Source organism: Phalangium opilio, unplaced genomic scaffold (genome assembly GCF_054372755.1).
Source record: "Phalangium opilio isolate 3A_F unplaced genomic scaffold, DU_Popi_V2 ptg000329l_1, whole genome shotgun sequence".
Classification (NCBI taxonomy): domain Eukaryota; kingdom Metazoa; phylum Arthropoda; class Arachnida; order Opiliones; family Phalangiidae; genus Phalangium; species Phalangium opilio.
The window spans coordinates 4,184,791-4,210,668 of NW_028324226.1; the positions used below are offsets into that span (position 1 = coordinate 4,184,791).

General features: G+C 38.3%; 2 protein-coding genes and 1 long non-coding RNA gene across 4 annotated transcripts in view; 1 reads left to right on the plus strand and 2 right to left on the minus strand.

Moving 5' to 3' along the window:
- Positions 1 to 25,878, minus strand: part of LOC149610400 (uncharacterized) — a 177,466-nt gene that overhangs the window by 146,592 nt on the left and 4,996 nt on the right. The gene's annotated exons all lie outside the window — the stretch shown is intronic.
- LOC149610406 (uncharacterized) lies at positions 9,419 to 13,642 on the minus strand. The gene is made up of 5 exons (XR_016376476.1): positions 13,474 to 13,642; positions 11,864 to 11,971; positions 10,995 to 11,153; positions 9,963 to 10,171; positions 9,419 to 9,906 (listed from the first exon to the last, which is right to left on the minus strand). It is a non-coding gene; the product is annotated as an uncharacterized LOC149610406 (long non-coding RNA).
- On the plus strand, positions 10,604 to 13,121 carry LOC149610407 (uncharacterized). Of its 2 annotated transcripts, XM_089858698.1 has the most exons (3): positions 10,604 to 11,755; positions 11,822 to 12,841; positions 12,937 to 13,121. In XM_089858698.1, the coding sequence occupies exons 1-3, from the start codon at positions 10,779 to 10,781 to the stop codon at positions 13,058 to 13,060; spliced, it is 2,121 nt and encodes a 706-aa protein (XP_089714824.1). In that variant the 5' UTR covers positions 10,604 to 10,778; the 3' UTR covers positions 13,061 to 13,121. The 2 variants fall into 2 exon arrangements, with proteins under 2 accessions (XP_089714824.1, XP_089714823.1); XM_089858697.1 differs by having other exon boundaries at positions 10,604 to 12,841.

The window sequence follows — 25,878 nt, forward strand, 5'->3', positions numbered from 1 at the left end:
TTCATGACAAGATCTCAGCAACCAGTGACAAACTTATGGAACGTATCTTATGATTTAAGTCAAAGTTCTGGCTGATAATCAACGCCCAGCCCGTACCGCTTTAGCTAGAAGGTTGAAATTTTGCAGGGACGTTATTCTTACGTTTTAGGCAATCATTAAGAAATATTTGTCCAATTTGCCGCCATATTGAAAAATGGCGGCCAGAAATATAAAAAAAGCCTTTATGGAATAACGTCCGTACATTTCAACAGATGGAGGAAGGAGAAATATACTAATCATCATATATGATCAATTTATCGTCAGGCATAATTTATCTCGCTGCGTATTGAACACTGCACCCACTCCCAACCTTACGTTGCTACTTTACAGCCCATGCGCTAGGAATATAAGCAGACGACCAACCAAAGCAATCACAGAAAGACGTCAGAATTATGAGGCGTGTCGCAAAGTACTCAAGCCCGACCCACAAAACCTGCATAGAAATTGACGTGGAATATAAGCTGGCAAAATTATTCTTATTGGCTGTATGCATTCCTGCTGTGGAAAACTCTTTGGGCCCGAGAAACATTTCTAAATTTTAAAAGACAAATATTAAATCTTTTCCCAATAACGATACACGGTCCTTGTCAAAAAAAGAAATTCGATATTAAGGCCATGCAGTAGCAGCGAAAACATAAATAATATCGAACGAAAATCCATTGGATTTCTATTAGCAAAAATGTCGAAAAATAACGCGTATAAAATATTGCGCAAGAGGGTAATATGGCGCGTGTCTGTGGCTTGATGGTTCCTAGTCACGAACACTTCCTCCCAACAGTCGTGATGTCTACTGTAAAAGGAACCATAAAGCCTCGATACGTCTACAGCTCAGGGTCCTACTTATCGTCTGGGCTTCAAAAAGGACCGCATCTTGAATTATTGAATAATAGGGTAACCGCGCTATTACAATCTCTACAGGTTTATACAGTGTGGTTTAGCTATTTCAAGAAGTGATATCTAGTTTACTAGGGAGAAGGTATCAGATGCGCTATAGTCCCAGTCCTCCTTTCAAAATACAAGGGGGGGGGGCGTAAAAGGAGGCCGGCCTATTTCGCCTCTCCTCAGTCGGAAAATACGTAATCTTCTACATTCGCCTCGCGTTGACGTGAGTTTTCAAGAACCAATGAGATGCTGGTTGTAATTTAGAGGCGGGGATTAACTCCGGATCTACGTTTGGGCTGGAGATAAAGCTAGAAATGTGGCGAGTTTTAAACTTCTCCCTAGTAAATTAGATATCACTTCTTGCAATTTCAGTTAGGGTCAAGAGCTTGTCTTCTATAAGTCGCGATTTTCTCTAGCTGGCTCAACTAAAGGGAAGGAAAATCACAATAGGTCTCAAATAGCAAGGACAACCTGTTACGGTGCTTATGGCGCAGTTTGTTACCCACCTAAGGACTAACTAATCTTTCCTGAATTTGCCGAATGAAAGGCTATTGCATCAAAAGGGTCGGACATTATTACAAAACAATATTTCTATCAGCGGTGGCAAACTGGACTTCGAAGTAAAACGGACATCTGTCTCTGGCAGTCTAGTACCCCAACTGGTAAGTTACGGCCGGGAAATTACCGACACAGATCTCTAGGCCTATTGCTAACGTTCCTGAGTCCTTCGAAGTGTTCGAAGCCAAAATAAGCTTCGTTCTGCATTAATTTAACCACTGTAAGGTCGAAAACAGCTGTCCATCATCATCCATATAAGTTATAACGTCATATGACTCCATGCATGATCATGCTTCATTTAATAATATCAGAAGCAAGATGACACTAGAAGTAAAGAGCTCTAGCATTGGTAATAGATCCTGGCACTAGTGAACAAATTTGAGGATTTTATACCGCTTCCATCGCGCCTACACTAGAGAGAAAAAAATTGATCGAGTTTCAAAAACATTTCCTACCCCCTTCCCCACAACCTAAAGCCGCGGAACACTGACGCCTGTGCTTGAATCTAGTTCAGCCGTCTACCACCGTGAGTGTATCACATTTTGGAGGGAAAATTCAGAAACCGCTACCAGAGGGCCAACCGTTGGTGTGTTATCAAGAATATTCACTTTCGCCAAGTGAAGAATTTGGTTACCTCCCTTATACTACTTCTGATAATATTATAATGGTTAAACGGTAGTCGGTTATCCATCCGGGCTCTAGCCCTGGCCGCACGACAAGGGTAAAATTCTTAATACTAAAAGTTACTGCCTAATAACGCGTTACTAATAGACAGACAGACTACTGAAGCTGGGTCTTTAATGTAATGTCCGACCCCCATGTTTCTCTGATTGAATAAGGGATTAAGAGGAACCAAAGGATTACCGTATATAATTAAATATTGCGTGTAGCGATTTAGCCTTAATAATTTCTGAGAGAACTATACAGGGTGTTTATGATAAGTCTGTCATAAATTAAGGGAACGTGTTCTTTGGGCGATTTTTAGTCGAAAATGTAACTTCTATGACATTTTGTCCTAAAGGACGCTTTTCGAGTTAAGATTGGAGTATTTTACGGTACGGATGATCCCTTAAACTGAAAGACAATGATTTCTAGTTTAATTAAGGGGTCATCCCTAAAACGCTCATCAAATCATAACTCAAAAACAGTGGCCCGGTCGGAAAAATCTCATGGAAGTTACATTTTCGACTCAAAATTGGTAATAAGAAAATCCCCTTAAATTATGCTAGACTAAGACTTATCAGAAACGCCCTGTACAGCTAAGGGCTTATGATTATCAGATGAACGGATTAAATTGTATAAGATTGGTCATGATATTATTATTAATACCACGAAGTATGAATGGTTATAAGTGGACTATACCGTTCTTTCATGTTTGTTACGTACAAATACAGACAATGACGTCAATACTTCGCAGTACCAACGAGTAAATCAATCCATATGTGGACTGGGAGCTAGGGTATAATCTGATTTGATCACGTTCACGAATCTTTAATCTCTGTCAATGGTGAATTCGATTAATTTAATGAATAAAAATGTAGCGAAATATGGAGATATTTCAGACGGAACTTTTTCCATTTTTGAAGTATGAAGTCCGATCATACGTTCAAACACCCTTCAAAGATGCATATACACGTTTTGATAGTGATGGTTCCCCGCGACCACACTTGACCGCCCTAACTACAAACCAATCGGAGAAATCTTCAAGGGAAGGGACAAACCCAAATTCGCGGTAAGATAATGGATAAGGTTTTAAAAGTAGACAAAAAAATTTAAAAGAATAAGAAAATATATGAGACAATTATTAACAAAAGTTGATTTTCCCAACATATATGCATGCATATATGCAAGCTATTAACCTCATACTTCTCTTCTATACAACCCTCTTTGATAAATCGACGAAAAATGTCTAAAAAGATTATTTGAAAACATTGCCCATCAAATGAAACTCGTGTTAACAAAATTATGAAGATAACACCGCAGGGGTTGGTCACTTGAATAATCCGGTGTACAAAACCGCAGAAATCGATTACTTGATTTCTAGAATTCTTAGAAAATCATCAGTAATCAAAAATCATTCTTGTGGGTAATCAAAGGTAATCAGAAATCTCGGATAATCACTGGAAATCACGAGAAATCTTGAAAAAATTAGAAGTAATCACATGATTTACTAGTAATATTTTGTAATCACCTCGGTAATCACGCATAATCAATCGAGGAATTCGAAAATCCAAAATAAAAATCATAATCAGTTGAAATAGAAATAGAAATATAAATAATCACTGCATTCATCGAAATTCACGAAGAATCCAGAGGTAATCACGGCATTCACCAAAAAATCACCGGAATTCAAACAGGAATCACAAGTAATCTGTGGCAATAACCGGAAATCAGTGTAAAGATTATGGAAATCACCGAAATTAATCGTAATCACAGAAATCAAGGAATTCGTTCAGTAATCATTGGAATTCACATAAAAATTCAGAAATCAAGGAATTCGTTCAGTAATCATTGGAATTCACATAAAAATTCAGAAATCAGGTGTACAAAATTTTGGAGAATGACTAGCCCCTCGATAACACCCTCAATATTGATTTCATAAGGTCAATTTGAAGCGACCGGAAAAAACATATAACTTCGGATTAATTCAGTTCTATCCTGGCTTTATCGGCATGCAATAACTTAAGTTTTTCTTTCTTCGTGAATATATTAAACGGCTCAAGGATTACGCTTAAAATTATGACTGATCACCTTCTTTTATTTAAAAGCCACCACCATGGGTTGAAAGATATCTATTTTGATGGTCAATAATAACGCCACTTTCGGGTTATCAGAAGCACGACACTTACGGAAACGGCCCATTAACCTCAACTTTCTTTTCTTATCTATAACTTCTGTATGTTTTTAAATTTTTCTTCTTGTCGAAAATCATCGTATGATATGCTGCGTGCAATCTCGAATTCAGGGGTAATTTATACACGGGGATTTTAATCTTTTGAATTTTTGAACAAAAGAATGTAGTTAAGCAAACGACATAATATCCGTAATTATTTGAAAATAATGCCTTTCGATGGTTAGCTGACCCCTGTGACCCCAAGGTCAAAAATCCAATAGCTAAAGTGTCACCCTGGCTCACCGGGTTTTATTGGGGTTTTTTATATTTAAAAGTTGCGTGAATTATAGAAACTGTCATTCAAAAGTCACTGCTTAATAATAATAAAGTTTTAAAATGTTTCATAAAAATTAAAACAATATTATTTAAAAATACTTTTGAAAGTTGAAACAATAAATATTTTAAACTATCTTTAAAATTAAATTAATTTAGGTTTTAAATTCATGAAAGCTGAAGATTTTAGTGATGAGCTTTATTAACTGGGGTTTTTTTTTCGTAGGTTTTTATGGTGGGTTTTTTGAATTCGAACCCTGCACCCTGGGGTCGAAACCTCTTGAACAGACACCTAAATCGCCCAAATCTGATGTAAAGGTGAAGACGAGATTCATAAACAAACAATGGTAATCAAGTGTTTATATGGTTTGCTGACCCCCATGACCCCGGATTCATAAACAAACAATGGTAATCAAGTGTTTATATGGTTTGCTGACCCCCATGACCCCGGATTCATAAACAAACAATGGTAATCAAGTGTTTATATGGTTTGCTTCCCCCCATGACCCCGGATTCAAAACCCACAACTTTCCAACAGAACTTCATTCATCGATACTGGACATACTTGTGTAGAAGAGTCGCAATACAATCGGTACAAACGTACGCATGTACAAACTAGAGCTAATTAATGTATAAAGGGTGTTTCTAAGTCTGCCCTAAATTAAGGGGGATGTTCAAATTTTGAGTCGAAGATGTAATTTCTATCTCCATTTAGCCGTCTGGGCCACTGTTTTCGAGTTATGATTTGAGTGTTTTAGGGCTGACCCCTTAAATTTAATTAGAAATCATTGTATTTCAGTTTCTTAATCATATTTAAGGGGTCATCCGTAAAATACTCCTCTTAACTCAGCGTCCCGGACGGCAAAATGTCATAGAATATAGACTCAAAATCGCCCAAAGAACATCCCCCTTAATTTGTTCCAGAATTATCAGAAACACCCTGTATAGACCATCCCATTAAGGCCACCCTCTTGGGTTATTTCCCTCGCGCCAAAAGGCACCGCCAGACGGGGCCCGAGTTCAATATACACGCAGAAAAAGGTCAGAGCCAAGAGTTTGCTTAATCCTCTTCTAGAAATAACGGAATAGTCTATAGATTAAACCAGAGATAGATGTAACTTTAGAAGTAGGAATGGAGAACAGAGTAATCTGGGCGCGCGTCCATTAAGTTCCGGACCCCCTTCCCCGGACGGGAGGGGGTATGAAAGAAGAGGCGGGTAATAGCGACAGAGGTATAAAGGAATTACGTATTTTTCGCCGTACCCGTCAGCAACGTCATCAAAACGTAGTTTAAGTGAGCCAATAAGAAAATTTAGAATTTTCGTTACGTGTTGGAGGGAGGGACTCCATACTGGGCTATGAATCGGACTGAAGTAAATACTAACCGTTCTCCATTCCTACTTCTAAAATTAAATATATCCCTAATTAAACACTCTTAAATAATAAATACGGATTTCAATCTCGAAGACGATTAAAATCAAATTTATCATAAACTTCACATTGAAAGGCCTAGATTTATAGAGTTTTACCGCACGGTCATGAAGCATTCCGTACCCAAAACATAAGAACGGTAATGGAAGTCCTTATAAATGTAAAAATATAACGAAGAAATGACCATTAGAGAAAACTATGTTAGAGAAAAAGGTCAAAAGCATTCATAAATGACGTCAAAAGAGAACAATACGAATTCTTACTTCATTTTCGCTACTTTCGGTTATTTGAAAAAAGGGGAAAATGGAACAAGTTCTGTGCATGGTTTTATAAACGAAATAACAAAACCTCGTGCACACGATTGTAATAATCTTGAATTGAAGCGAAGAAGTAAAAGAAAATTCGGCCAAAAATAAATTTCGTTTAACATTTTTTCATTTTTGAATCTTCTTTAAACTTTTCATTTTACGTTTCCCGTCCTATCGAAAGACTATAATTCGAGGTAAATGTCTGTGTCATATTTGTTGGTCATCTTAAAGGGATACCACGGTATCAATTGGAACCATATTTCAATTTACAATATTAAAGAAGAAACTAGCAATTAAGTAATACGTAATGGATGGCACTACGCGTTATGACACTCCGCGGGAAGCACAGGGAAGTACCCCACCCCTCCCTATTGGACGCCCAGTACCAACAGACGTGTTCGTCCAATAGGGGTACTCGGCAGTGCTTCGCGGAGTAGCCTAACGCGTAGTGCCATCCATTACAGAAACATAATTGCTTGTATCTTCTTTAATATTGTAGATAGAAACATGATTCCAATTGATATATTCATTAATTTACACGCTCTTTCGATTAAGAAAAGAAATAAAATTCGCTTCACTTCCATTGCGCCGAATCCCAATCAACCGAACCCAATCCCATTCGACCGAAAAACCCGCACTTTGGCGGATTTATCATTCGGTCCAATGGGACAACCCCATTGCACCGAAAAAACCCGCACTTCTTGTTTTTCCCGATGGAATTTAACGCAAAGATTTTATCTTTGTTAGCAAAAATTAAATTAACTTAAAACAATTTAAGACCTACGTAAAAGGTACACTAGCTCCAAGCATTTTCTAAATAATTATTTTAAAACCAAGGATTGTAAGAACAAAATAGTAATAAATCAGCAAAATATGACATAATAAAACCAATTTCTAATATTTATTTATGATTTGATGTTATATTCATCATGAAAATACTTTAAGCCAGCCGTTTTAATATACTTGAAGTGTATAACCGCTCCAAAGAGGAAGAGACGTCCTCCTAACCAAACCTAACATAACAGTAATTATTTGGAAAAGGCATATTATTTGAGAAGTCAATGAGGATAAACATCAATATTTTGGAAAACGGGTAACATTGTCAAGTGATTTATAATATTACTAACCAACTTAGCCCAATAGTGGTGTTTTATGTTATATTCATCATGAAAATAATTTAAGCCGTTTTAAAATAATTGAAGTGTATATCCGCTCCAAAGAGGGAGAGACGTCCTCCTAACCAAACCTAACCTAACAGTAATTTTTTGGAAAAGGCATATCAGTTGAGAAGTCAATGAAGATAAAAATCAATGTTTTGGAAAAGGCGTATCATTGTCAAGTGATTTATAAAATACTACTAAACTAGCTTAACCAAATAGTGGCGTTTTCCAAGGCAGTAAAATGTATTTTAAACGCTTTCATTAAAAAACAACATTAATAGAAATAAAACTACATAGCATTTTTGTGGTCGCTGTTTTCGACAAGTACAGTCGTTTGAATTGCAAATACCAAACCCGCCGTTGGGCTAAATTCATTAAAAACATTGGCGGGATTCGGTCTAATGGGAATTCGGTCTAATGGAATTCTGCGCAATGGGAAGATACCATAAAATTCTAGCCCGAAATATCCCTTTAGCTCCTGAAAAAGACCCCGGATTGCTTCAACTAACGAATTTCATCCTCAACTGGAACAACAAATCATTTATTTCTCTTATATTACCCTGACCATGTATATTCCTCACGAAAAACGTATTTTTCCCAACTATTAAGATATAGGCCTAATGTGACTATTTATTTTTCCGTTTAGTTCAACAGTAAATTTGCGAGGTTTTGCAACAAAAAAATTCTGCTGGTCTAGCAGTCCCATGCAGGACGAGCGCCGCACACGCAAACCCGCAAACCAAACCTTCGATGGTTTCGATCGGTTTTTAATGTAGGCCTAACATTTTACTTAATGGCAAATGTAATATTGTCTTTCGAAAGAAGGGGCTGGACAATATAGCTTATATGTTAAACATTGGCCGTAAATCGGTGTAGTAGAAAAAAGTCGCAAAACTTTCAACGGTTCTTGTGAAATCCGAAGGAATAATTTCACGAATTGTGTTTCAAAATTCACAATTAAAGGCCGGCATTTCTGCTAAAGGGTTCTCCTTGAGCAGAAAATTGCCGTGACCGAGTAACAATGGAGATCGGAGCGACGTAAAATAAAAACGGTTCTACTTGAGCAGAAGACCGTGCTTCGGGGTTCTGCTTGAGCAGAAGACCGTGCTACTGTCGTCACGAAAAATATTTCGGCCCCTATTTTTGGCCCCAAATTTCGACACCCCGAAACCACCGAAAGTGCGGTTCTACTTGAGCAGAAGACCGTGCTTCGGGGTTCTACTTGAGCAGAAGACCGACCAATAAATATATAGCATCAATAGACTAGATTTGAATCAGTTGAAACATACACAATAATGGGGCTAATTTAATCACCTTTGAAAGTAAAAAATCGATTTTTTGTACACCATGGGATTAGTCTCGCCAATTGTTAGTCTATGCACTATGAAATACCAAATTGATTCCATTCACGTCAAAGAACCAATAGCGAAACTATGAAACTGCCTAGAAAGTCATTCTATAGATAGTTTATAGGCATGGAGGGTTCCATTTACACAAGGATGCCAGAGAGGACTACTTAGAGAGTAAAAACGCAGCCTATAGCCTCGCCTCCTTTTGTAGATGGATTGAATCCTCCATGCCTGTAAACTATCTAGAACGAGTCTTTGAAAATCTCTGAAAACCAATGCCTTTTTTTTGTGTGTGTGAAAATGTAACCAGAATTTGTAGGGATGGTTTTCATACGTGGAGGATTATACCATTTACACCAGGAGGTAAGGCCACCTGGAGTACAAAACTGCATGCTATTTTGTACTCAAGATAGCCTCACCCCCCTGGTGTAAATGGACTAATCCTCCACGTGTGAAAACTATCTATAGCTTAGGCGCTAAATTTATGGATTTTCGCCCATACAGAGTTAATAATTAACTATATAATTCAATGCAATTGCCACCAAAATTTATTCAAATTAAAAAAGTAAACGAAACTTATTCCCAACGGTGGTCCATATAGGGTACACCTGGGATGTTTGGATACAAATATCGCACATGTTTCACAACACATTTAGGCATTACGTCTCTTCGGTGAGTAATGTAATATTCTCTATTGTGTTCAGCACCGGCAACCTTTCTCGCAAGATATCTTGGATCTCTGAATACGTTCATATTTGTTAGGCAGGACCAATATTTTTTATATTTAATTTTCCTGATGCCGGTGTTGTTTCTATGGGGCTGCTGTCCGGTCCCTAACCAGGGAAATTGACGTGACGTGATACACGGAGTCTGGAAGCAGTGTTCACATTCTGGGTTGGTGATATCCCCCCCATTATTTGGAATTTCAGGTTTTGGGACTGGTAATGCAGAAATGGCGTTTTTTGAAGGCTGCTGTACCCCATTCGCTTTTCTTTTTCTTGAGAATTTGGACCCTGAGACAAATAGCCGTGTGAAAAATTAAGACTTTAGGAAATGAAATTAAACATACCTAAGCTTTCGCCGTAATTCCATCCATTTTCACTAAAAAGATTTTTGATGGCTTCCTCTTGCTCTTCATTAACTTGGAGGGTAATGTTATTTACTTTCGAACTCATTTTTTTTACTACTTCTCTGGTAAGAAGCCTAAAAGCGAGTGCCTTATCCTAGGCAATTTTCTTTGCATCAAACTCTTGTGAGGTCTCTTTTTTTTAATCCTTTCTTTGTGACAAAAAGGGGGTGTATTTTTAAGCTTTTGGGGGCTTTTTCAATGCCCATCGTCACTGGGATTCTGAATTTTCCATGACGTATGGGTATTTTTTGGGGAAGGTCGAGCAAGGTAGAAAAAGGTTGATTTTATTTAGATAAGCTTGAATTTTTTCTTGCTCGGCCTTTGACCCGTTTTCTTTGCAAATTTATTTTTTAGGGGTTTTTTAAGGGTTTGGTAATTTCTTATTTTTCTTTTTTAAATTGTTTGTTCGTATTTTTCTACAAGAAAGGGCACCAAGCGCCCGTCCCTGTCTCTGTGAGACTCAGAGAGAGAAACCATAGGCGCCATAGACAGCGTCTACAATACATGTCAAAGAGAGAGAGAGAGCCGAACGCAGCGTATTACTACTATTCATGAATACCAGCTTTACTTTGAACCCCCCCCCCCACCGGGAGGTATTTTCCATGAAGACACCAACTCTGGAAAATTACTCGGGGGCGGGGATGGGGGTCACAGAAAAGCGCGAAGGGTTAAATTTTTTTCCATTTCATTCGTATTTTGTACCGATATTGAGAATATTGGGTCGAAATAATTCAGTAGGGCGATCACAGCTTAGCTATGGAATCGACAAAGAAAATGCAAAAGAAACGCCTTTCAAATGGATCGGAAAAACTCTACGCGTACGAATATGCTAGTTTGGACGTTAGTAAAAGTATTTCTATTTATTTTAAATATGAAATGGAAAAAAATGATTTTGATAAAGAATACTGCGTTGCAAAATTCGAAAATCGTAACTTATCGGTTACGGAAATATTTGTAAAGATAGTCAGTTACTTGTGTTATGTGCCGGGACCTCTTCCGTTGGGAAACTGTCCAGAAACTACTGATAGTTACTCCCAAGAAAACAGGATGGCTACGCTTACAGACGTAACAAATTCTCCAAGCAAGAAAGTAGCCCGCGTTTCAAAGATCATGGCAGATGGAACCTCTAAACTATACGAAAATGAAAGGAAATCGTCTATCAGAAAAGTTATCAACCTGGTGTTTGACTCAGCGGCTGAAAAAAACCAATTCAGTGAAGAGCTATCCAATGTCATGAAAAAGTTTAAAGGATCAACATTAGCTCAGATATTAAAGGGTGGTCTGTATTTTCTAATTCAAGAGAAGGAGAAGGTTCTAAATTTTAGAAAGCAACCTCCAATCAACGCTATCAACCACTCAATCGAATTGGCGAACACTGCAAATATTGCATCGGACAATGATTTTCCAACGAATGTCGAAAGTCAGTCCTTTTATAATGAGAGTAACAGTGACGCAACCAAAAGAAATGCGTCATTTGAGCAAGAAATTTCCAAAACTGGAGGGCTATTTTTCGACTCTATGCCGGAGCTAATTTGTTGCGACGAGACTTCTTTTCTAAAGGTTTTGCAAGATATGGAACGTCACGGAAGAACATGTAAAGGTTCATTAACAATAAACAGAAAGGAAAACACTGGCTTTGCAAAAACGTATTTTTGTGAATGTGACGAAAATCACAAATTTAAATTTTGTACTTCGAAGAAGCTCGGAAATAGCTATATAGTCAACTTGGTGATGTTCGTGTCTTATATATGTTCCGGAATGCTTGAAATTCAATTCAGAAAATTTTGCATCTTCTCTAGAATTGGAAATTTTCATCAGTATGTGATTCAAAAAATGATTACTTCAGTGGAAGCTGTAGTCGATATCCTAAAAATGCACTCCTTGAGTGAGGCACTTTTTGAAGAAGCTCTAACAGAGCCAGAGGCCAACCCGAACCTGGATACTTCGCGCTATAAGAGAGTGTCCATTGAAACTGATGCGAGGCACGCGTGCCGGAAAAATTCTTTTAACTGTGACGTGGTGGCTTTGGGAAAAAATACCCACAAAGTCATTGGAATAGTTCACGTGACAAAAAATATTGAAACTTCCAGCCAAAAGCACGAAGCAGTTGGAACTACTCAACTTTATCAAGAATTTGATAATAAGGGTGTAATAGTTATTGACCACGCTCACGATCGAAACACGACTGTAAATAAAATTATTAAATCTAAGGTGGACCAGGGTACAACTAGCACCAACGACCGATGGCACGCCCTAAAAGCCATAACGAGGGACATAAAAAAAATTGGCCAAGGCACAAAGAAACAGGAGGGGGTTGCTTGGCACCCAGAATTAACAGATAAGGTCGCGGCTGTAAAGAATCACATATATTGGGCCATTGATAATGCGAATTCTTGCGCGGAAACCTTGAGAGCGTTGATAATGAATTGTGTGGAACATTTTAGTGGTGACCACAACAATTGTGATCAAGCATCCCATTGCAAAGACACTGACTACATTCCAAGCACCGTAATGATTAAAGCCCCAATAGCAAAAGGGCTACTAATTAATTTTTTGAAAAAGACAACGTTGTTCGTGAACGCGGAAGACTACGTGAAGTGCCGTGACACGTATTACACGGAAAGCTTTAACAATACTGTATTGATGTATATTGATAAACGAATACACTACAAAAAGTCATACCCGCTTAGGCAAGCTTTGTCAGTTCTGGATTGGAATGAGCATGTTTGTAGAACTTTTACCTCGTTATACAGTACTGAAAGTGCGAAACATTGCAACAAAGTAATAGGAAAAAAGAATTACAAGAATAAAACCTATTCGTAAGTACATAACTTTGGAACGCTTTTCCGAAGGGTCCACCCCTTGATTTAGACTTTCCGATCATGCTTATATATCGTATTTAAATAAATTTCAGGTTTGTAAACAAGATATGGGCAATGTTGGCCAGATGTCCTCCAAACGAGGACAATCCAATCAATTCTTCATTTTCAAGAACCAACCTGGATTCAGACAGCTCTTCGGAAGAAGAAAATTCATAGTTTTTAAACTGTTTCGTTTACTTTTTTAATTTGAATAAATTTTGGTGGCAATTGCATTGAATTATATAGTTAATTATTAACTCTGTATGGGCGAAAATCCATAAATTTAGCGCCTAAGCTATAGATAGTTTTCACACGTGGAGGATTAGTCCATTTACACCAGGGGGGTGAGGCTATCTTGAGTACAAAATAGCATGCAGTTTTGTACTCCAGGTGGCCTTACCTCCTGGTGTAAATGGTATAATCCTCCACGTATGAAAACCATCCCTACAAATTCTGGTTACATTTTCACACACACAAAAAAAAAGGCATTGGTTTTCAGAGATTTTCAAAGACTCGTTCTAGATAGTTTACAGGCATGGAGGATTCAATCCATCTACAAAAGGAGGCGAGGCTATAGGCTGCGTTTTTACTCTCTAAGTAGTCCTCTCTGGCATCCTTGTGTAAATGGAACCCTCCATGCCTATAAACTATCTATAGAATGACTTTCTAGGCAGTTTCATAGTTTCGCTATTGGTTCTTTGACGTGAATGGAATCAATTTGGTATTTCATAGTGCATAGACTAACAATTGGCGAGACTAATCCCATGGTGTACAAAAAATCGATTTTTTACTTTCAAAGGTGATTAAATTAGCCCCATTATTGTGTATGTTTCAACTGATTCAAATCTAGTCTATTGATGCTATATATTTATTGGTCGGTCTTCTGCTCAAGTAGAACCCCGAAGCACGGTCTTCTGCTCAAGTAGAACCGCACTTTCGGTGGTTTCGGGGTGTCGAAATTTGGGGCCAAAAATAGGGGCCGAAATATTTTTCGTGACGACAGTAGCACGGTCTTCTGCTCAAGCAGAACCCCGAAGCACGGTCTTCTGCTCAAGTAGAACCGTTTTTATTTTACGTCGCTCCGATCTCCATTGTTACTCGGTCACGGCAATTTTCTGCTCAAGGAGAACCCTTTAGCAGAAATGCCGGCCTTTAAGATCTTGGGATAATAATGAACCATGGGGGACGATGACCCATAATCAACGTGGGAGGGGGGATTGTAAGCAACTGACCATTTCGATGTAACCATAAGTCCATTAACAGGGAGCCCACTCTTAAATTTAAATTCCTTATAGGAAAAATAAGAATTTTTTTCCGGAATTATAGGATTTTATAGGAGAAAAAATGTGTTTTTATAGGAAAATATAGGACTAAAAATGCTCTAATATAATATAATTTTGGGCTTAACCTATGTAGAAAAATCCCAAAAAATAAAAAATAACAAATTGGATTTTACTTTGAAAACTCAGAACTTAATTAAAATATAACATAATATAATATATAAAAAATCCTAAGCGAGCTCCACAATTTCGGTGTCTATTCAAATGTGATCTCGATAAAAAAAAGCTAAATTTTGATAAATTTGATGCTAAACTATACGAAAACTTCGACTAAGTCAAAAATATAGGATATTATAGGACCTTTCATGAAATTATAGGATAATAAAGGACAGGTTCAAAAATATAGAAATTTATAGGAATTATAGGACCGGTGGGCTCCCTGTAATGTAAATCTAAAAAAAAGTGCTTGTAAATCTAAAAAAAGGGCTTGTAACAGGGTTCGTACAAAAATTTTGGAATGAAATTCCCTGACTTTTCCAGGTTTTCCCTGACTAAATTCCGTAAATTTCCCTGACCATATGCAATAACTTACAAGGCGTTAATATATGAAAACCAATCTAAAATTCACTCGAATCATTTTTGCACGAGTTGTCATTGTTATAAAAATAAGCCAACTATTTCATTGAAATTTAACCATAAGTAAATCATAAATAACCGGAGCGAGCGAAGCGAGCTCCGCGAATTTGGGGTTCTGCTCAAGTCTCAGTCTCTCAGACAACACTTTTTTGGTCACCCTTATACTGTTATCCAGACTATCAATTTCCCACCAATATATTTTTCCCTGACATTTCCCTGACTTTTTAGGCCCATTTTCAATTTCCCTGACTTTTCCCTGACCTTTTAGGCCCATTTTCAATTTCCCTGACTTTTCCAGGTTTTCCAGGTCGTGTACGAACCCTGTTGTAAATCTAAAAAAAGGGGCTTGTAAATCTAAAAAAAAAGGGGGCTTGTAAATCTAAAAAAAGGGGGCTTGTAAATCTAAAAAAAAGGGGTCTTGTAAATCTAAAAAAAAAAGGGGGCTTGTAAATCTAAAAAAAAGGGCTTATAAATCTAAAAAAAGGGGCTTATAAATCTAAAAAAAAGGGGCTTATAAATCTAAAAAAAAGGGGCTTGTAAATCTAAAAAAAGGGGCTTGTAAATCTAAAAAAAGGGGCTTGTAAATCTAAAAAAAAGGGGCTTGTAAATCTAAAAAAAGGGGCTTGTAAATCTAAAAAAAGGGCTTGTAAATCTAAAAAAAAAGGGCTTGTAAATCTAAAAAAAAAGGCTTGTAAATCTAAAAAAAAAGTGCTTGTAAATCTAAAAAAAAGGGCTTGTAAATCTAAAAAAAAGTGCTTGTAAATCTAAAAAAAAAGTGCTTGTAAATCTAAAAAAAAGTGCTTGTAAATCTAAAAAAAAGTGCTTGTAAATCTAAAAAAAAGTGCTTGTAAATCTAATAAAAAGTGCTTGTAAATCTAATAAAAAGTGCTTGTAAATCTAATAAAAAGTGCTTGTAAATCTAAAAAAAAGTGCTTGTAAATCTAATAAAAAGTGCTTGTAAATCTAAAAAAAGTGCTAGTAAATCTAAAAAAGTGCTAGTAAATCTAAAAAAAAATGCTAGTAAATCTAAAAAAAGTGCTAGTAAATCTAAAAAAAAGTGCTTGTAAATCTAAAATAAAGTGCTTGTAAAATGATTAAATTAGCCTAGATCAACGTGGGGGGATTGTAACCAATTGAACATTTTGATGTAACCAGTAATGGATGCTAATTTAACGGACTTCTGATGTAAGAGGGAAATACAAGGGGGTAAAACTATGCCTTCCATCTCGCTTTTGACGCCTGCACTGTAGTCCTTTTGTATCATTCGAGTGGGCGGAGACGGCAATGTATCAACCCCCTTTTACGCCCCAATGATCAGGATCATCTAAACCCTTTTTTACGTCGAAAAGGTCCTTAAAAATCTATGGATATCACAAGAAATGGAAGGAGGAATTTCGCAAATTGAAGTACATAATAATAAAGTGTAACAATTAAAATGAAGGTACTGTCTGTACACAATTTTCATATATGAAAAATATCTTTCCTCTTAGAAGGTTGGTTCCTAGTTCTGATGTAATTTTGAAAAACATGCAAACTTCTGTTTGATATTTAATTTGTGTATATATTAAAGGCCTCCCTATTAATTATTCAAATAACGAAATGATCATTTGAATCCAGGAAGTATTTGTCTAGACAGATCTATGGTTTTCACGCCTGAACGAGAAGGTCGTCAACTTGGGTCTAAATTTTAAATTGACTTTAAATGTACTTGTTACGAACGAAAGTAACGATGTGGTGATGCCGCCGTAACTGCTCAAGCATACGTAGAACCGTAAGCTCATCAAACTCTCCCTAAGTATATGGTTTGAAAGGAAGAAATTTGCTACGAGCAGGCATCCTTCATCATAGAGATACAAGAGGAACAGTTGAGAGTCATTTTTGTGACGGTTTTAGGGCATTCGCCCCTTCACATGTGTGATGGGGTGAAAGACTGGTGGCGCCCCCCTATCGACGAGCGAAGGAGTTATTAATAAGGATGAGCTTAGAGTAGTGGCACTCTATGTTAACTCCCTATAGGGAATAATAAGTCAAAACCTCGGAGATGCCATTACTCCATTTTATACGAGCTAAGAGCGGAAAAACGTATTTTATAAATTTTACACCTGTAAAATCTTTTAAAAAACACTTGGAACTTGTATTTCTACTTACTTTCGAGGAAATACCACCGTTTTCTGAAGGTAAGAGTCTTTTTTTATACATTTATTAGTAATAAAAACATTTAAGGCGAGCTAAGCCTTGGTCTTGTAAAACACGGCAGATTAGTGATTAGCGCGAGGATTAGCGTCGTTTTCAAAATCACTCATCTGCCGTGTTTTACAAGACCAAGGCTTAGCTCGCCTTAAATGTTTTTATTACTAATAAATGTATAAAAAAAGACTCTTACCTTCAGAAAACGGTGGTATTTCCTCGAAAGTAAGTAGAAATACAAGGTCCAAGTGTTTTTTAAAAGATTTTACAGGTGTAAAATTTATAAAATACGTTTTTCCGCTCTTAGCTCGTATAAAATGGAGTAATGGCATCTCCGAGGTTTTGACTTATTACGCCCTATAGGGAGTTAACATAGAGTGCCACTACTCCTTATTAATAACTCCTTCGCTCGTCGATAGGGGGCGCCACCAGTCATTCACCCTATCACACATGCGAAGGAGGAGAAGCGAAAAATCCCTCACAAAAACGTTCAAGGACCGCTTTCCCCAATAGTTTGTCTAGGCTTTAATAGTGTTATAATGTCTATGTCCTTCATAAAAAGGGTACAAGAGTATCTCATCCTCAAGGCGGGGTGTAGTTCTCCTAGAGGTGCGTCTCCTGGTGACGGATTCTCAATTCTCATGAAACAAAAATCATCAACATACCCCGACCAAGGGTGCGTTCAGTAACGCTCAACGGAGACCAAACACGTTGAGCTCCGTTGATCAACGTGATGTCATGTGACGTATTAGGCTACTGAACGGTTTTTTTGCACACTTTGCGTGGCATCGTCTGCTAATGGATATGCTAGGACCTGCTAGCCGAAATAAGAGCAAACTCTGACCAGTAACTTAGCCAAGGCTTAAGCTTTAAAACCCAATAACTTTTTAAGCTTCATAAATATAATCGAAAAAATTTCATAAAATAATTAACAGACACTATTCATTCGCATTCAGTCGCTGCTACACCGATTTTATAAATAGTTCCGAAATTATCCATCAAATTAACTTCTCGAAATCGTTCAGGGAGATACGTTTCCTCCATTGCTGCTACGTCACAAATGCGTTGCTCAACGAAGTAATCGGCTCTTAGAGCCGATGACTTCGATGCCTCTTCGCTTACAATCGTGACGTCAAACCGGAAGTTCCGAAAATCGTTCAGTGGCGAATGCGCATTCAACGGAGCCTCCGTTGAGCGTTACTGAACGCAGCCCAAGGAAGATAATAACAGTACGTCACGTTTCCCTTCAATTCCGGTTTCAAGGAAAAACCATTGAATGTAGATGGCGCCGTAGTATTTTGTCTCTCACGGCATGAGTTAATTTTATGTTAGCTCCCTATAAGTTACTCAGGCAATTAATTTTTATACTCCAGCGTTTTCTCCCGCACCGCCGGCTTCACAATTATATGCGACGCTCTGCGGCCGCCGCGTGAACGAAAATCTTATTTACTCTTCTTTCCGGTTTTTCCCCGGAAGCGCGTGTAGTGGAAGCTAGCCAATGATATCGGAGCTATTTAAGCAGCCGAATATTTCGCTTAGTAGCCTCGGTTAAGAAAACAGTTAAGAGATCAGTGGATTGGATTTAGCTCAGTTGTATAATTTTCAGGGTTTCAAGTCACAATAACAACTCTTATCTTTAGAATTCTTTATTCAATATCGGCAAATTGCATTGAGTTACTGCATTTTTTTTTGTCTCAGTACTGACACAAACGCCATGATTTAATCTTAAATTGTAAAAACATAAATATTCAAAACTAAAACACTCCCTTGGTGAAAAAGCAGCCGACGACTCGAGGTCGAGGAGCCGTACGAGCGGGATTTTTTTTCGACAAGAGAGAGCGCAAAATTCGGATTTTTTTTCCGGCGCGGGCGAAATGAGAAGAAATCGCTGGATACATTACGCCTATGGAGCCTGAGTAACTTATAGGGAGCTAACATATTATTAACTCATGCTCACGGTCATAGCTGATATCAGGGAGAATGGGGTAAGAATGGAGTGGAAATGATGATGATGATGGCCGATCTAGGGCACCGAGACTGTCCCAGTGTACCTCGCGCACGCCTCTACCCTTTGGTTGGTGATTGTTAAGTGCTGACACATAGCGCCATCGTATTTGTATGAGAACTAGCTTCTATTTTTAAGACAGAGGGGGCGTCCTTTACGATTTCGTACCGTACGACCCTACCTAAACGCTGAGGATGCTTGGAGGACTTCGGTGCCGTTCCGTAGGTGGTGGTACAGAGGCAGCGTTATAGGTATGGGGGTTACCACTCCATCCAGATGATATGCCCTTACGGTAGACCCACACTTATTTATTATAGAGTAAACTTTAAGGTGTTCGATTAAAAATGAGGAAAGGTCCCCAAAAACGTATCTGAAGGTTGTTCAAGAGTTTAGTAAGTGATTTTGCCCTTCGATTGGAACTAATGAGACTTTGAGAGCGCTTCACCAGGAGCATATTATCTTCGTGAGAATCTACTAAGTTCCACCATACGTCACTCCAACTTATGGAATCACCATGTTCGCTCTAAAAAGGGTAATAAGGCCGAACTACAGTGGATTATATGGACAATAAATTTTGAATCGAAAATGTAATTTCTATGACATTTTACCCTTAAGGGTCACCGTTTACAAATTATGATTAGTGGTTTATCAATGACCCCTTAATTTTGAGTAAGAAACCAAAAGACAATGCTAATTTAATTAAGGGGTCATCCGTAAAACACACTAATCATAACACGTAGGACAAAATGTCATAGAAATTACATTTTCGACTCAAAATTGATTTCCCATAGAACCAAACCACTGTACTTGGATCAAATCACCCTTTTTGGAACACCGTGTTTAAACACTTAGGAACCACAACTTCGCTGCAAGATAACACACTCACTACCCACGAAATAGAAAGACTCGTCAAATTGACGGCCACTCACTGTGGCGCAATAAAACTCGACACTGGAGCAAAAAATGGAGCACAGCGAGGGGTTATAAAGAAAGGATAGCGGCGGGGTCAGTCTGTCACAATAGAAAAGTTGAAGGGAAGAGAGATGCCGACGCTGAAGCGTTCGAGACCCAAATTAGTTGTAGAAAGAATAAAAGGGAAAGACGGAACGCCGGGGATTTCGCACGCTTGGCTAGACTTCAACCACCACCAAGCTAGCCCAGGGGTTCCTTTTGAGTTTGACCCCTTACCCAAACTATGGGGGAACATAAACTAAACCCCTAGCCCTACAAACGAAAAAGGCGTTCGAAGAGTAGAACCACGCAGTCAAGCCAAAGAGAGGATTTAAAAAAAAATCTCGCAAACCCTAGGTTGAACTATGTTCATACCCCAACCATAAGTTTATAAGATACGTTCCTTAAGTATGAAATGCTAGAGACTTACAGCTCGAGCTAGTTCGAGAACGGCAAGCGAGAATTGACTACACTCGGTTTTGCTGTCCTTCATCCTACTTAGTCTGTACTAAGCCTTTGACAGCGCCTCACCAGGAGTTGCTTTACGAGAATCTATGACCTACGTCACTTCATGACAAGCCCTCAGTAACCAGTGACAAACTTATGGAACATATCTTATGAACTTATGTCCAAACCCATACGTAGTTCAATTCCACCTAGAAAACGCACATAAACTATTTAAAATATCTTACGACCGTTTTCACTTAACTGCATTTTGTCTAAGTTTATGGGTAAACCGTTGCGTCACTCGGAATGTCCAATAAGATGGGCGACCCTTTGAATCAAAAAGCTTTAAATGGTTTTAATATGGAGTAAAATATCATCTCCCATTTGTTGCATCACTTGCGCAGTTTATTCCCAAATAGTTTTAAACACATTAAGGTCAATAAATTGTGCATCATATTGTGGTTTCTTCAATAACCTAGCTGTAGGCCAACAAAGTGTTGCCAGTCATTTCTGAGTGCAATTCAACCACTATCTACAACAGACTGAAAAGGATATAGTCCTGTTGGATTCAGATAATTCATTTCCAAACCTGAGCTGTTCTTACAAATTATTGGCAACCCTGAAAAAGGGAAGGCAATTTCTCTCTAGCCCCTATCGTCTGTACTTAAGTTCAACCATCAAACCATCATGCGTGCTATATAGCGCAACTAAGGTCTGTTCATGAAAACCCCGAGTCTTCCATTGAAATGGTCCTTAGGACCATGGGTCAAAGTGGTTTTCCGCGTTTTTACTTTGAGAGGGGAAAAGTAAAGAATGCATACCCCGTTCACTATTGACTTTCAGTGCAACTTTACCATCCCATACAAAGATTCGGAACTACTTTTATATCTACGGATAATTTATGTTGCATAGTCCTCCACCGGTTTTTAACATTAGAGGCTTTTACCACTGGGATTGACTTAACTTTACTCACCCTCAATAACTATGGAAAAAATAGACCTTTTTTACCTAGACTGGCAGATTCATCGGAAAAGAGCTGTAACAACTATCCGGGACTCTACGAAGCGAAAATAACCAAAAGCATCGCAAAACATCAAATCTGTATTTTTTAAATAAGGAGATAATCTCGTGAAATCCGCGTGGTGCATTTGAAGAAACCTAGTGAAATCCGCGTGTTGTATTTAGAAAAATCTCGTGAAATCCGCGTGTTGTATTTAGAAAAATCTCGTGAAATCCGCGTTGTGTATTTAGAAAAATCTCGTGAAATCCGCGTGGTGTATTTAGAAAAATCTCGTGGAATCCGCGTGGCGTATTTAGAAAAATCTCGTGGAATCCGCGTGGCGTATTTAGAAAAATCTCGTGGAATCCGCGTGGTGTATTTAGAAAAATCTCGTGGAATCCGCGTGGTGTATTTAGAAAAATCTCGTGGAATCCGCGTGGTGTATTTAGAGAAATCTCGTGGAATCCGCGTGGTGTATTTGAAGAATTAAATCACGTGAAATCTTATGGAATTCCACAAAATCATTTTAAGTCAGTCTTGTGAAGTTTCGAGGCATGGCATGAAATATTGGCAAAATAATTGAAAATCAACGATTCAATCATAGAAATCTCAACAGAATCACCCCTAATCAGTGAGGGAACTTTGGTAAAACCAAATGAAGTCGTAATTTCAGTGTACAAGTGATTTTCCACTGCGTCCATCTTCAATCTTGGTATTACACCAGACCAGAGTTCTCAAGATTATAATTTCAAACAGCACCACGCCGTTGTCGATCGCACGCAGCTATCTCTGATTCACACTGACCAAGCTCTTACCAACTGAAGGAACACGACAGTCTACGTTCCTTAGTCCATGGCAAAGATTGTACAGAGAAAACCCATCCCTGGTTGGTCCGTTTAAAAAAGAAGGGGTGCGTATCTCCCCGCGGACAGACTGCTCCGAGGGAGGACGAGGGTTCTTGGTAAGGGGTGGAATAGAAAGCTTTCTAGGGTACTCGCTCGCTTCTAGCAGGGGTATTGCATGGCGGCCAGGGTACCCGATAGAGGGGTAAGGAATTAAGCAAGACCAGAGCAGCCACGGAACGTTGAGGTCGTCGACCTTTCTCTCCTTTTTTTCCAGACTAAGAACTAGACTAGACGCGCTTCTCTACGCTCTGCGCCCTTTTTCTCAAATAGTCCATCAGCATCCCAAGGATTGGCAATCCATCCTCTGTCAGTACATTTTGAGGAACTTTTTCCAAGCCTTCCCACTTCACTCCACCGCAGTCTACCCCTGCTATCGACCCCATGGTTATATGAATTCCTCAGGATAGCTTGACTAACTCGTCTATAGACGATAGGCCTTGAGAATTCCGTGTCTAGCTCGACCATGGCAATACGGGGTTGCCACAGATTTTTCATTTCAAAATTCCCTGACATTTCCACCAGGTCTTCCCTGACCATCTAAAGCCAATTTCCCTGACAAATTTTCAAATTTACACTAACAGAAAAGTAAGAATGCAGCCTTTAAAAATTCCTTATTTATCATCAGCTAATTTTATCAGTTTTTAATTAAAACTACTATTTAGTAGTTAACAAAAATACTATTTAGTAGTTAAGGGTCACCGGTTACAAGTTATGATTGGAGTATTTTACGGATGATCCCTTAGATTTAATTAATCAAGTCTATTTTGGAAAGATAAACGAATTTTTTATGGTATATCCATGAAATTATCAGGACCTATAAAAACAAACGAATTTAAGGGACCTATAGTGATGATTTTCATTTATATGGAGTAACAAGAAACTGGGAAAACCATTCCGCAGTACTATTTTCATTTATGGCAATATAATAATCAATTCATTTCAATGTGCTAAGGGAATATGGCGCAATTTTCAATTTCAAACCCATAATCATAAACCCAGACTTTACATTTCAAGCCCAGAATGCAGCGAAGTCAAACCGTGCAATTAATTACGTTAGTCTGAGATAGAATAGGCCTAGGAGTTAATGCTGCAATATCAACCAGGACCAAGGGGTAAATCATTTTTCCAAAATCGCAAGGAATGAAGAAATCGAGTTTTCAGTATCGACATACAAATCCTATGAAATCTGCTGTGGAATCAAGTGAAATGTGAGAAAATTTCACGAAAGTTAGATAAAATTTTGGGAAATCAGGCAGAATTGCTGTGAAAGCACCTGAAATGATGTGAAGAAATTTTACGAAAGTGCAATACGCTTTTGGGAAATCAGGCGAAATCTGCTGTGAAAGCACTTGAAATCTCAGGAAATTTTCGAAAGTGTGATACACTTTTGGGAAATCAGGCGAAATCTGCTGTGTAATCAAGTGAAAGGTCAGGAAATTTCACTAAAGTTTGATAGATACGCTTTTGGAAAATCAGGCGAAATGTACTGTGAAAGCACCTGAAATGTGAGGAAATTTTACGAAAGTATCATAGGCTTTTGGGAAATCAGGCGAAATCTGCTGTGAAAGCACTTGAAATCTCAGTAAATTTCACGAAAGTGTGATACAATTTTGCGAAATTAGGCGGAATCTATTGCGGAAGCACGTGAATTGTGAGGAAAATTCACGAAAGTGTCATACGCTTTCGGGAAATCAGGCGAAATTCGCTGTTAAAGCACGTGAATTGTGAGGAAAATTCACAAAATGTCTATACTTTTTTTGGGGAATTCAGGAGAAAACTGATATAAAATTACCCGAAATCTCACAAAATTAGCGTTTAAACTTCACGAAACCTGCAGTGAAAATATGGCAAAATCTTGCGCAATAATGAGAGATATATCACTTAAAGGGTATCACTCAAAATAGATCAAAATGAGCCATTCATAATTTTCACTAGTGACTAACCCCTCGATTGAGACACGGGATGAACCCCACTGTCTAGGAACGCATCCTTTAGGATCTTGGCCTGCCCTAAAGGATAAAGCCTTCTCCACGCGCGCCGGGGGGGGGGGGGAATGGGTTCGAGATGAGGGGTTCCATTTTGGCCTCGTGGGATTCTGGTCGCCAGGGTCCCTACTTTACTTTAATAAAATAGAAGGATGAGGGTCTTGGGGGGAGAGGGGAGGGGGTTAGCGCCCCTTTCCTCGGGGTATACCTATAAAAGCAGATGTCTGCTTCGTCTGACCGCTTTCGATATTGACCCCCTTAAACCCAAAAACCTCCTGTAGTCTATACTCCCCTTCCATTCACCTATCTGTCTTTATTTTACGCACTGCATTGCAAATGCCAGATATGGCTGGCGGCGGCTCAGTTCAATTCAATATGAAATATATATTAAGAAAGAATAAATCCATCCTTGAATTTTAAGCCCCCTTAGGAGGTGAGATGGTTGATAATATACAGGGTGTTTCTGATAAGTCTAAAGTAAATTAACAGGGATGTTAATTCTTTGGGAAATCAATTTTGAGTCGGAAATGTAATTTCTATGAACTTTCTTTCGTTATAGCTTTTCTTATTTAGCTAGCTAGCATCGTTTGTTATTATCAAGAAGGGATACGTAGTTTATTAGGGAGAAGGTATAAGATGCCTAAGTATTCGCGCGCCATAGTCACAGTCCCCCTTTCAAAATACCAGGGGGAACGTAAAAGGAGGCCGGGCTATTGCGCCTCTCCTCAGTCAAAAAAACACGTAATTTTCGTCATTCCCGTCGCGCTGACGTGAGTTTTCAAGAACCAATGAGATGCTGGTTGTAATTTAGAGGCGGGGATTAACTCCGGACCTACGTTTGGACTGGAGATAAAGCTAGAAAGGTGGCGAATTTATACCTTCTCCCTAATAAACTAGACATCACTTCTTGGTAATATCAAGGAAATTTAAAGTGTCCTTTAAAGCAATATCAGGGAAATTTAAAGTTTCTTTTAAAGTAATATCAGGGAAATTTTAAGTTTCTTTAAATGACATTTTGACGTTTCGATACGAGGGTTTTAGGGATGACCCCTTAATTTAATTAGAAATCATTGTCTTTCAGTTTCTTAATTAAATATAAGGGGTCATCTGTTAATACTTCATCCAATCTTATCTTAAAAACAGTGTCTCTTAGGCCAAAATGTCATAGAAGTAACATTTTTGACTCAAAATTGATTACCAAAAGAAAATCCCCTTAATTTATGCCAGAATTATCAGAAACACCTGTATAGTAGTAGGGCGTTACTTTATGGGACGCCATTTTAAAAGATGGCGGTAAGTTGAACCCCAAACCCTATTAAGCCCGCTAAATATTAAACCGAATAAAAAATATTTCAACACGTGCTCATTGTAAGTAAGCATTCTTAGATCAAATAAGCATAAATGACATTGACCCAAATCATCCAAAAAAACGGAATTTTAAAACTGTAGCAAAGTTTCAAGTGACTCTCGTAGAGCAGCTTTGCTCCGGTTCGATTGGTGCTTCCTCGACCATCCAATCTATACCATACAACCCTCTGGAATCTCTGGGTCCTTTAGAGTATAGAGTATGGAAAATTATTTTTGGATAGACTGTCTCAG

Bases quoted from the DNA above. Each gene is read 5' to 3' on its own strand.
- LOC149610407 (XM_089858697.1), top strand. From the start codon at position 10,779: ATGGAATCGACAAAGAAAATGCAAAAGAAACGCCTTTCAAATGGATCG. The intron at 12,842-12,936 runs GTAAGTACATAA...AATAAATTTCAG, and splicing joins TACAAGAATAAAACCTATTC to GTTTGTAAACAAGATATGGG.